General features: G+C 38.2%; 1 protein-coding gene across 2 annotated transcripts in view; it reads right to left on the bottom strand.

The window, feature by feature from the left end:
- The window catches only part of PSME4 (proteasome activator subunit 4), a 101,128-nt gene that overhangs the window by 66,239 nt on the left and 21,995 nt on the right, over positions 1-12,894 (bottom strand). For both annotated transcript variants that reach the window (XR_005022342.1, XM_036872623.1), the window contains exons 2-3: positions 6,393-6,533; positions 5,631-5,747 (exon numbers count right to left, since the gene is read on the bottom strand). Coding sequence is in view for 1 of the 2 variants with exons in the window: in XM_036872623.1 (XP_036728518.1) it covers positions 5,631-5,747; positions 6,393-6,533 (258 nt within the window). In the remaining variant the exon portion in view is untranslated. The remainder of the gene's footprint in view (positions 1-5,630; positions 5,748-6,392; positions 6,534-12,894) is intronic.

Here is a 12,894-nt window from a genome sequence, read left to right as displayed (position 1 = left end):
GGTACTCCTTTCAAAAGGAGAGGTAAAATATGATAATAACAGTAAAAAGTTTAAAGCAAATTAGAGAAAATGAATAAAGAATTAATTACAATTCTGAAAAATTGTTTTAAGTACCATTTTTTCTACCTTTTTTTTTTTTTAACAGAAGAGACATTAAGTTTCAAATTTTGTCCTACAGTGCTGCCTCTCACGAAGAAAGTGCCCCCTCAGAAGCAGTTCCAGGGGCTTCCCTGGTGGCGCAGCGGTTGAGAATCTGCCTGCCAATGCAGGGGACACGGGTTCGAGCCCTGGTCTGGGAAGATCCCACATGCCGCGGAGCAGCTGGGCCCGTGAGCCACAGCTACTGAGCCTGCGTGTCTGGAGCCTGTGCTCCGCAACGGGAGAGGCCGCGATGGTGAGAGGCCCGCGCACCGCGATGAAGAGTGGCCCCCGCTTGCCGCAACTAGAGAAAGCCCTCGCACAGAAACGAAGACCCAACACAGCCAAAAATAAATATAAATAAAGAAATTGACACTTTACTTTAAAAAAAAAAAAAAAAAGTAGTTCCAGATGCCCAGTGTTCTTTCTCATCCCTTCAAACTGGAACAACACATCATCATTTTTAAAAACAGGCTGGGGCTTCCCTGGTGGCGCAGTGGTTGAGAATCTGCCTGTCAATGCAGGGGACACGGGTTCGAGCCCTGGTCTGGGAAGATCCCACATGCCGCGGAGCAACTGGGCCCGTGAGCCACAATTACTGAGCCTGCGCGTCTGGAGCCTGTGCTCCGCAACAAGAGAGGCCACGATAGTGAGAGGCCCGCGCACCGCGATGAAGAGTGGCCCCCGCTCACCGCAACTAGAGAAAGCCCTCGCACAGAAACGAAGACCCAACACAGCCATAAATAAATAAATAAAATAAACCCAAAGTTAAAAAAAAAAACCTGTCATCTTTAAAAAATAATAATAATAAAAACAGGCTGCATCAACAGAGCTGCACTTCACAATGTGTGCTCCTTTTAGCGGACGCACACAGTCCTGTGTGTAAGTGCTCCAAGCCACTAGGCCAATAGAGTTCATCTTCTTGGAGCATCAGTTTTAGTCAAGAGATACATATGGAAGAAATTTTTACTTATGAAAGCATTACTTAATAAGCCTAATAAAGATATGAATGTTTAAGATAAAATGTAAAAATTCCAAGAAATTTCTCACACCACACCTCTTAAGAAACATCTTTGGGGAAAGGGAAGGACGTAGTAAATGGACAATCTGAGAAGCACTGGAACAGGAAAAAGAATACTGGTTTGGAAACTAAAAGACCTGGATCTTACAGAATTAAAAACAGAAAAAAAGAAAGCAAGAAGTGCTGGACCAGTGGTAAGAAAACAGGAGGGACTGATAAATGAGGCAGGAAACTTTAACTTGCATGGATGCAGGCTAAGAGGACAGCAAATCCATAAGCCTCTAACCACATGCAGGGCGCATTCTGGAAATGTAAGGGACATTTTTAACTATCACAATTGGGGGGAGGACTCACTGGACTTTCAGTGATTAAAAGCCAGCTATGTTAGATATCCTGCAATTCATGGAATAGCCTGACTCAATAAAAAATTATTACTGCAAGACTTTCAAATGTCCCAATGCACGGTTATACAGGTTAAAAATTCTTGAACCTAAAAGTTAACTGCTTTAAACATTAACTATTTTTCACACAGTTTTAATAGACATCGAATCTCTAGGAATACAACTAACATGTAAATTGAAGGAAGGCTGTACTTTGGCTGAAAATTTTACCTACGGTTATTCATGATTCCTGAAAGGAAAAGAAAAATTACAGCATAATGGCAATTCCAGTTGCCCCACTTGATTTGCCAAAACCAAATCCCTGTGCATGTGTAGTTTTCATACAAATATGTAACTAAGATTGAAGATTGCTTTAACAGTCTTAGAACCAAGTGTCACTACACTTGCAATTAGCTGATTCACAAAGAATGAGAATGTCAGAGAATTTAATAATTTTGTTGTTAAAGTGCTTCATGTTTTTCTGGAATGTCATCCTTATTTTGGTAGGGCACAAAAGACAAGTTATGTTGTGAAAATTACACATTGACATTGTTTATTTTGGCAAAAGTCTGCTGCACAAATTCTCTATGGCTTCATATATTAATGTTTCTTTTCCTAATTCATCCTTTGCCTATTTCTTTCACATGTAATAATGTTTAAAAATAATGTTTTGTAATACTAAGTAACTACACCATCCCACATAATTACATAAAGAATTACTGTGACACTATGTTATAAATAAGGCCAGCTCACCTGCAATAGTATCTTACTTCTTTTTTTTCCCAGTCAGTAGTCTGAAATTAAAGTTATTTCTCTCTCTCTCTCATCATATTTAAGTAAGTGTGGCCTGTTATTCTGTATCCTAGCACTCATTTTTATTTCAATGTCCACTAACAATGCTGCTCTTACATTTTCTTATACTTCTGATACAGAATGTGTTTTGACCTTTTTACTTTTAAACCCAAACTTACTTATTATAAGTAGATGCAAAATCTGAATACCATACTATTTGGTTTTTTAAAAATATTTATTTATTTATTTTTGGCTGCGTCAGGTCTTAGTTGTGGCACGCGGGTTCAGTAGTTATGGCGTGTGGGCTTAGCTGCCCCGTGGCATGTGGGATCTTAGCTCCCCAACCAGGAATCAAACCCACGTCCCCTGCATTGAAAGGTGGATTCTTAACCACTGGACCACCAGAGAAGTTCCCCATACTGTGTTTTTTAGCATAATAGTGCATGCATGTTTGAAATATATATTGCTTTATAATAAACTACTTTCCCATTATTTCTTTTATGGTTAAAACATTATTTATATTTATTTTTGAGTGTAGAAAGGTCATGTTATTTATGAATTTCATTTTACAATAGTTATCTATAGAATACAAAAGTCTATTAGAGTTAAGAGTCACGCTGTAAACCAAGTGAAGATTTCATCAAAGACTTGATGTCTCTTCAAAAGACCAAGAACAGCCATGGTGAAACTTTTAAGGAAGGTTTCCATAACAGCAAGGATGATGTGAAGCTTCAGGAAATGACATGGTAATTAGTATCAAGATGCAGGGGAGGAACTATAAACAATGATTGACACTAACAGTAATAAGCGTTAACAAAATTTCCTGGAAAACAATGGCATCGCTGAAGAGGAAAGCCATAGATATTTATTAATAACGACACAGTACTTAAAAAAAAAGTGGCTGCCTTTGCAAAGTTACACCTGTCAGGGCAGAAGTGTGACACTTGGTTATAAAGAAGTAAAAGAAATGCTGAAGAAGAAATTACTGAAGGAATAGCTTTCCCTCCCCCATGATTTACCAAAGACTTTCAGAGGCAGTCAAAAAATGAGCCAGGAAAATTTTAGAAAGATAACTGATTTTGAACTCCATTTAAAGGTCCCTGAAATCTATGAAATGGTGATTCTAGTCAAAAGTTCAATGGGCTCAGGACTTCCCTGGTGGCTCAGTGGCTGAGAATCCGTCTGCCCATGCAGGGGACACGGGTTCAATCCCTGGTCCAGGAAGATCCCACATGCCGCGGAGCAACTAAGCCTGTGCACCACAACTACTGAGCTTGTACTCTAGAGCCCGCGAGCCACAACTACTGAGCCTGCATGCTGCAACTACTGAAGCCTGCACGCCTAGAGCCTGTGCTCCACAACAAGAGAAGCCACTGCAATGAGAAGCCTGCACACCTCAACGAAGAGTAGCCCCCGCTCACCACAACTAGAGAAAGCCTGCGCGCAGCAACAAAGACCCAACGCAGCCAAAAAAAATAATAATAAAATAAAACAGCTTTAGAAAAAAAAAAGTTCAATAGGCTCAGATTTTGAGGTCTAGTCAATCCAGTCTGTTCCATGCTCCCTCCAGCAGAAATAAAACTCAAAAGTAATCTTTCATGTTAAATTTGGGGTTTTCATAATAAATATTAGTAAAAACACACTTGAACATTGTACCATTTAGTTTCATGATGAATTTTGCCATATTTATGGTTCAAATGGGTTTCCCTGTTTTAATACATGAAATCTTCAGGAAATAAATACCTTCTGACCATGTGACTGACTGAAATACCTTCTGACAGTATTTGTGACTACTGTCCAAAAAACAATTAGGGCCTAAGTTCACAATTACCTATAGTTTTTTTTTTTTTTACTCTTTCCATTTACATCATTTCACTATTTACCTATGACCTAAAAGTCTTTAAAGTCTGCCATCTGCAGTCATTTTCAAAAAAATTCACTTACGACTGCTGACTTAAGTGAGGCCTGAGGATTAATCATGGATTAAATGAACTGAACTGGGTAGACATGTAAACATGTCTAGGATTGAGAGAAAAACCACAGAAATAAATGTTCAAAGACTTCATTTATAAAAGAGAAAAAGGAAAATAATACAGGCATATAAAATGGTGTTCTTCAGGAAATGAGTGCATATGTATATGACAAACAACTCTAGATAATAAGAGGAAACAGCTATTAAAAGTTTAAGAGGGGCTTCCCTGGTGGCACAGTGGTTGAGAATCTGCCTGCCAATGCAGGGGACACGGGTTCGAGCCCTGGTCTGGGAAAATTCCACATGCCGCGGAGCAACTAAGCCCGTGTGCCACAACAACTGAGCCTGCGCGTCTGGAGCCTGTGCTCCGCAACAAGAGAGGCCGTGATAGTGAGAGGCCCGCGCACCGCGATGAAGAGTGGCTCCCGCTTGCTGCAACTAGAGAAAGCCCTCGCACAGAAACGAAGACCCAACACAGCCAAAAATTAATTAATTAATTAATTAATTAAAAAAAAAAGTTTAAGAAAACATTTCCTAAAAATAAACCTCAATCACAAATTTAAGAGTATTTTAAGCCAAACATGCTAAGACTGGGAAAATTAAGAGCTAGATCACAACTGGACAAACCCTTGTTAACAGGGAAAAATGACACTTTGCAGTCAAGCCTGAAATCACTATTAATCAAAAAGGACAGATGATTATATTGTACTCTGTAAATGTTCAGAATAAAAGTACAAAACGTACCAAAATTAGAGACCTGAAAGAGTCAGGATGTGTGTACAAGAAGCCATAACAGCCAGAGATTTATAATCTTATTATGTCTAAACATTACTAGAAAATAACATAAACCAAAGACCGTGCATTTGAATAGTTTGTGCTATAAGACAGTCAATCACTGAAACTGATGCCTCTTTAACTGGGAGTGTGTGTGCTCTGGGATGTGGGTGCCCCCTGGACTAGGCAAAGCTCCTCCTCTTGAAGCATTCATTTTACTTGAAGAATTAAAACACATGTGGATATACTATGAAGAATGCCAAATGTGCATGACAAAATATTAGATTTCAAACAAAAATCTCTTGTTTTCTTTGGCCAGTATGGTGATGTTAGCTGTTAGAGATATGGTGGTGGGAAATTCTTAAGTGCAGCTTCAGATATAGTTTAAAGAGGGCAATAGCTTGTTTTAGGAGTCAAGATACATAAAAATGAGCACATTAAAATGTGTATTTGCTTGCTTATCTCAAGTAACCCAACATTTCTCAATCATGATCAAACCCCTAAGAGTCCCCAAAAGTGCTCCCCCAAAAGTACTTTAAATTGAAATACTTACTTAGGAAACCAATTTAATCCCAGGTGCTCTGTCTTGGAATATAATATTCTTTCCACCATGTCATAAAGTGGTCTCCAAGGTAACTCCAAGTCATCTCTTGAAAGAAGTTCCTTTTTCCTAATTAAAGAAAGAGTAAATACATGTGTGTATGCTTGCTCAGGGTGTGTATACTACACATACTACACAGGGAGAACAGTTGTTAAATGTTGCTGTCATCACAGTGGGTTTTGCCTTTCCCCATCCTCAGCCACTCACTGGCAAAACATGGTAGGAGGAAGAACAATGCAGCGGACTTTTGCTGCTGTCCAAACCTCAAGGGGCACCAGGTAAAAAGAGGCATTAAAATTTGTGCCACCATTACTGTAGATGAGTTTCATACTTTCCCACACTATCTATGGAGTACTTAATGTTTCCCGAATTGTGCTGGGTGCCTGGGATAAGCAAAAGAATAAATGATCCCTGTCTTCTCAAGGATCTTACAATCTACATAAGGGAAGGTAATTAGTATAAATGAAACAATCAGACAATATATAGTTCAATATGTGCTAGAGAAGAGAAGGCTTCATGGAGGAAAAGGAATCTCAATTAAAAGGTTAATTAACACATGCGGTTTAAACTTATGATAAAGTTTTCTGCAATCTTTTTCCAAAATGGTAATTTGGGACTTGATCTTCTTACCAAAGAACACTTAGCTCTCCTCATTCCCTAAAACCTTGAAGAAAAACAAAAAATCTTAGCAGAAATCACAGGAAATTGGCTTACTTTAACAAGTTGATTAAGAGACGTGCAAATCCCTGCATCATGCTGATTTCCAGTTTTGGAATTGATACCAGCTCATATAATAATTTGATAAAAAGAACATGATCTTCTTTGCTAAATTTTCTCCCATAAAGTCGAATATATCTGCAAGAGAAAAATCGATACAGCCTTTAAAAATAGATATGGTGACACATTCATGTTCATTGCAGCATTATTCACATAGCCAAAGTGTGGAAGTAACATAAATGTCCACCAACAGACGAATGGATAAAGAAAATGTTTTATATATATATATATATATATATATATATATATATATATATATATATATATATACACACACACACACACACACACACATACACACACACACACACGTATATATATATACACAATGGAATATTATTCAGCCTTTAAGAAGAAAGCTGTCATATGCTAAAACACAGATGGACCTTGAGGACATTATGCTAAGTGAAATAAGACAATCAAAAAAAGTCAAATCCTGCATGATTCCACTTATATGCAGTATCTAAAGTAATCAAACTCATAGAAACAGAAAGTACAATTGTGGTTGCCAGGGGCTGGGAAGGCAGACAGGGAGCTATTGTTCAATGGGTATAGGGTTTCAGTCATACAAGATGAAAAATTCTAGAGATCTGTTGTACAACAATGTACGCACAGTTAACAATACCATACTGTACACTTAAAAATTGTTAAGAGGGTAAATTTAAGAGTTTGTCACAATAAAAAAAAAAATGTATTGTTACACTTTAATTTCAAAATTCTTTGATGTCAAACATTTTATCACACTGCACACTCATCACTGTGCAGGAAAGACTTACTCTATATTTTAATTAAGAGATTACCAAATAAGTATTTTATTGACAAAAAACTTATAATTCAGTTATAATAACTGAATTCACATCAACATTTAATGACCAATTATAACACTGCTGTTTTATTTTTGCATGGTTTTAACTGGCCTTTGGACACAGTAACCTGAAAAGAATCCCTCTGCACCCTTTCCTTTATTAAGCAAGTGCTCATTCAGAATAACAATCTACCTAATGACTTGCTAAAACTACTTAAAAACATCATATCACAACATTATAAAACAGAACAAAAGAGTACAGACATAGAAGTTTACTGTTTTAACCACAAGAATCTTTGATGAACGCTTACTGAGAATCCTGAAACAATACAGCGTTACCTAACTTGTACTATTTGTTTCTAGGGATTAACTCATAACTATAATAAAATTATGTTGCTACCAAAAAAGCACAGTATTTTATCTCAAAATTATACGTTTTCAATTTTTTAACTTTAAGGAATCAATGTAATCAAAAGTGTCAACTATAAGCAATTTAAGGAAAAGGTGTCCCAAAAAGCAAGAATGACTAACCATGGCATAGTTAAGGATTCAGAAGTAACTAAAACTTAAGTAACAAAAACTTACTTAGAACAAATTACTGGATACTTAAAATCATAAACTCCTTTGAGGAAGACCATTTTATAGACAAGTACATAATTCAACAGAAGACGCAGCATTAATATTCCTTATATGATCTTTAGCACTTCCCCAACAGCTAAGATCAAATTAAACTCACGTTTAACTTCTAAAATTAGAATACCTGTTTTTCTTTTTCCAGAAAATCCTCAATATTCTTGGTCCAATAAGAGCACTCTTTTTTTTTATTTTCTCAGGCTGCTGCATATTTATTCAGCTCTTGTCTGTCTGAACTTTCAAGGTATAATCCCATGATTTCACCTTAGTACTAGGCGATCGAACAGTATTGGGGGTGGGGGGAGGCGAGGGGAGACAGCAATGAGACCTGAGATATTGTTTTGCCTGTCAGTAATTACCGTGAAAGTTTCTTAACCACCTAGGCCTGGTAAAGGAAATGGGCTAATGAAGACAATACATAGAGACCCTAAGCCCAGGGCTGCCAGAGATACTTCAGGCTGCTGAATAAACATGGTACAGACTCCTGAAGCCCCTCTCAATTTCACTCTAAATTTAGGAGTAAAAGCTAGAATCATTTAAATGCTACTTTCAGATGAAAACAAACCATATCCCCTAAGAAACAGCACATATTTTAAAGATAAAACAGAAGAGTCCAAAGAAACATTTCTTGTTCCCAGTGGCTACCTCAGGCCTTGACAGGGCTCCAAGTGCCCCTGCGGTTATGCACTTACTCTCCCTTGTGGCTAAGAGACTTCCGTGGAAAAATTGAAGAAACACTGCTCTAAGCAACTGAAATAATTTACCTACAAGCCTTTTTACTGTAGTATAAATTGTGTAAACATTAGGGACATAAAATTCAGAGTCCAAAATTTAATACTATGAAAAGAAGAGACCAACCCAGGGATTCTTAGAGGAGCTAGAACTGCTAACAAAACTAGAGATTTTAGGGGGATTACTCAGAAACCTATTTGCCCTGTCAACAGCAAATAGTTCTTGCCAACCAGAAAGTGATTCCTGCCTCAGCATTTCTCAAAACGCAGACCAAGAAGACTTCTTCTGAAGAGCACAGAAAATACTAAAAGAAGAAAATTAATAACTGGTCTTCATTAAAATCAGGAACTTCTATTCACAATAAAACACCATTAAAAATAAAAAAGCCCAGTCAGCTATTTGGAATACATATCACCATCTGACAAAGTACTCACCCAAACTACTTAAGAACTCCTTCAAATCAATAATAAACACAACCAAATAAAAAATGGGCAAAAGACTCAGGAAGGCACGTCTCAAAAGACATCATCCAGATGACTGATAAGCATATGAAAAGACACTCAACACCATTGCTCATCAGTAAAAGCAAATTAAAAACCACAATAGGGGACGGAAACCAAGATGGCGGAGTACAAGGACGAGCTCTCACTCCCTCTTGTGAGAACACCAGAATCACAACTAGCTGCTGGACAATCATTGACAGGAAGACACTGGAACTCACCAAAAAAGATACCCCACATCCAAAGACAAAGAAGAAGCCACAATGAGATGGTAGGAGGGGCGCAATCACAGTAAAATGAAATCCCATAACTGCTGGGTGGGTGATTCACAGGCTGCAGAACACTTATACCACAGAAGTCGACCCACTGGAGTGAAGGTTCTGAGCCCCACGTCAGGCTTCCCAACCTGGGGGTCCAGCAACAGGAGGAGGAATTCCTAGACAATCAGACTTTCAAGCCTAGTGGTATTTGATTGCAGGATTTTGACAGGACTGGGGGAAACAGAGATTCCACTCTTGGAGGGCACACACAAAGTAGTGTGTGCATCGGGACCCAAGGGAAGGAGAAGTGACCATAGGGGAGACCAAACCAGACCTACCTGCTAGTGCTGGAGGGTCTCCTGCAGAGGCGGGGGGCGGCTGTGGCTCACCATGGGGACAAGGACACTGGCAGCAGAAGTTCTGGGAAGTACTCCTTGGCGTGAGCCCTCCCAGAGTCTGTCATTAGCCCCACCAAAGAGCCCAGGTAGGCTCCAGTGTTGGGTTGCCTCAGGCCAAACAACCAACAGGGAGGGAACCCAGCCCCACCCATCAGCAGTCAAGCAGATTAAAGTTTTACTGAGCTCTGCCCACCAGAGCAACAGTCAGCTCTACCCACCACCAGCCCCTCCCATCAGGAAACTTACACAAGCCTCTTAGATAGCCTCATCCACCACAGGGCAGACAGCAGAAGCAAGAACTACAATCCTGCAGCCTGTGGAACAAAAACCACATTCACAGAAAGACAGACAAGATGAAAAGGCAGAGGTCTATGTACCAGATAAAGGAACAAGATAAAAAACCCAAAAAAAACTAAATGAAGTGGAGATAGGCAACATTTCAAAAAAAGAATTCAGGATAATGATAGCGAAGATGATCCAGGACCTCGGAAAAAGAGTGGAGGCAAAGATCGAGAAGATGCAAGAAACGTTTAACAAAGACCTAGAAGAATTAAAGAACAAACAAACAGAGATGAACAAGACAATAACTGAAATGAAAACTACACTAGAAGGAATCAATAGCAGAATAACTGAGGCAAAACGATAAGTGACCTGGAAGACAGAATGGTGGAATTCACAGCTGCAGAACAGAATAAAGAAAAAAGAACGAAAAGAAATGAAGACAGCCTAAGAGACCTCTGGGACAACATTAAATGCAACAACATTCCCATTATAGGGGTCCCAGAAGGAGAAGAGAGAGCGAAAGGACCAGAAAAAATATTTGAAGAGATTATAGTTGAAAACTTCACTAGCATGGGAAAGGAAATAGCCACCCAAGTCCAGGAAGCACAGAGAGTCCCATACAGGATAAACCCAAGGAGAAACACGCCGAGACACATAGTAATCAAGTTGACAAAAATTAAAGACACAGAAAAATTATTGAAAGCAGCAATGGAAAAATGACAAATCACATACAAGGGAACTCCCAGAAGGTTAACAGCTGATTTCTCAGCAGAAACTCTACAAGCCAGAAGGGAGTGGCCGGATATACTTAAAGTGATGAAAGGGAAGAACCTACAACCAACATTACTCTACCCGGCAAGGACCTCATTCAGATTCGATGGAGAAATCAAGAGCTTTACAGAGAAGCAAAAGCTAAGAGAATTCAGCACCACCAAAACAGCTCTACAACAAATGCTAAAGGAACTTCTCTAAGTGAGAAACACAAGAGAAGAAAAGGACCTACAAAAACAAACCCAAAACAATTAACAAAATGGTCATAGGAACATACATATCGATAATTACCTTAAACTTGAATGGATTAAATGCTCCAACCAAAAGACACAGGCTTGCTGAATGGATACAAAAACAAGACCCATATATATGCTATCTACAAGAGACCCACTTCAGACCTAGGGACACATACAGACTGAAAGTGAGGGGATGGAAAAAGATATTCCATGCAAATGGAAATCAAAAGAAAGCTGGAGTAGCAATACTCATATCAGATAAAATAGACTTTAAAATAAAGAATGTTACAAGAGACAAGGAAGGACACTACATAATGATCAAGGGATCAATCCAAGAAGAAGATATAACAATTATAAACATATATGCACCCAACATAGGAGCACCTTAATACATAAGGCAACTGCTAACAGCTATAAAAGAGGAAATCAACAGTAACACAATAATAGTGGGGGACTTTCACACCTCACTTACACCAATGGACAGATCATCCAAAATGAAAATAAAGAAAGAAACAGAAGCTTTAAATGACACAATAGACCAGATAGATTTAATTAATATTTATAGGACATTTCATCCCAAAACAGCAGATTACACTTTCTTCTCAAGTGCACACAGAACATTCTCCAGGATAGATCACATCTTGGGTCACAAATCAAGTCTCAGTAAACTTAAGAAAACTGAAATCATATCAATCATCTTTTCGACCACAATGCTATGAGATTAGAAATCAATTACAGGGGAAAAAACGAAAAAAACACAAACACATGGAGGCTAAACAATACGTTACTATATAACCAAGAGATCACTGAAGAAATCAAAGAGGAAATCAAAAAATAGCTAGGCAGAAGTAACAATGAAAACACGATGATCCAAAACCTATGGGATGCAGCAAAAGCAGTAATAAGAGGGAAGTTTATAGCTATACAAGCCTACCTCAAGAAACAAGAAAAATCTCAATTAAACAATCTAACATCTAACCTTACACCTAAAGGAACTAGAGAAAGAAGAACAAACAAAACCCAAAGTTAGCAGAAGGAAAGAGATCATAAAGATCACAGCAGAAATAAATGAAATAGAAACAAAGAAAACAATAGCAAAGATCAATAAAACTAAACGCTGGTTCTTTGAGAAGATAAACAAAATTGATTAACCATTAGCCAGACTCATCAAGAAAAAGAGGGAGAGGACTCAAATCAATAAAATTAGAAATGAAACAGGAGAAGTTACAACAGACACCGCAGAAATACAAAGCATCCTAAGAGACTACTACAAGCAACTCTATGCCAATAAAATGGACAACCTGGAAGAAATGGACAAATTCTTAGAAAGGTATAACCTTCCAAGACGGAACCAGATAGAATTAGAAAATATGAACAGAACAATCACAAGTAATGAAATTGAAACTGTGATCAAAAATCTTCCAAAAAACAAAACTCCAGGACCAGACGGCTTCACAGGTGAATTCTATCAAACATTTAGAGAAGAGCTAACACCCATCCTTCTCAAACTCTTCCAAAAAATTGCAGAGGAAGGAAAACTCCCAAACTCATTCTCTGAGGCCACCATCACCCTGATACAAAATCATACAAAGATACTGCAAAAAAAGAAAATTACAGACCAATATCACTGATGAATATAGATGCAAATATCCTCAACAAAATACTAGCAAACAGAATCCAACAACACATTAAAAGGATCATACACCATGATCAAGTGGGATTTATCCCAGGGATGCAAGGATTCTTCAATATACGCAAATCAATCAATGTGATACACCATATTAACAAATTGAAGAAGAAAAACCATATGATCATCTCAATA

Source organism: Balaenoptera musculus, chromosome 13, assembly GCF_009873245.2.
Source record: "Balaenoptera musculus isolate JJ_BM4_2016_0621 chromosome 13, mBalMus1.pri.v3, whole genome shotgun sequence".
NCBI lineage: Eukaryota > Metazoa > Chordata > Mammalia > Artiodactyla > Balaenopteridae > Balaenoptera > Balaenoptera musculus.
The sequence above is the reverse complement of the archived record's forward strand: the minus strand, read 5'-3'. Positions and strand labels throughout refer to the sequence as shown.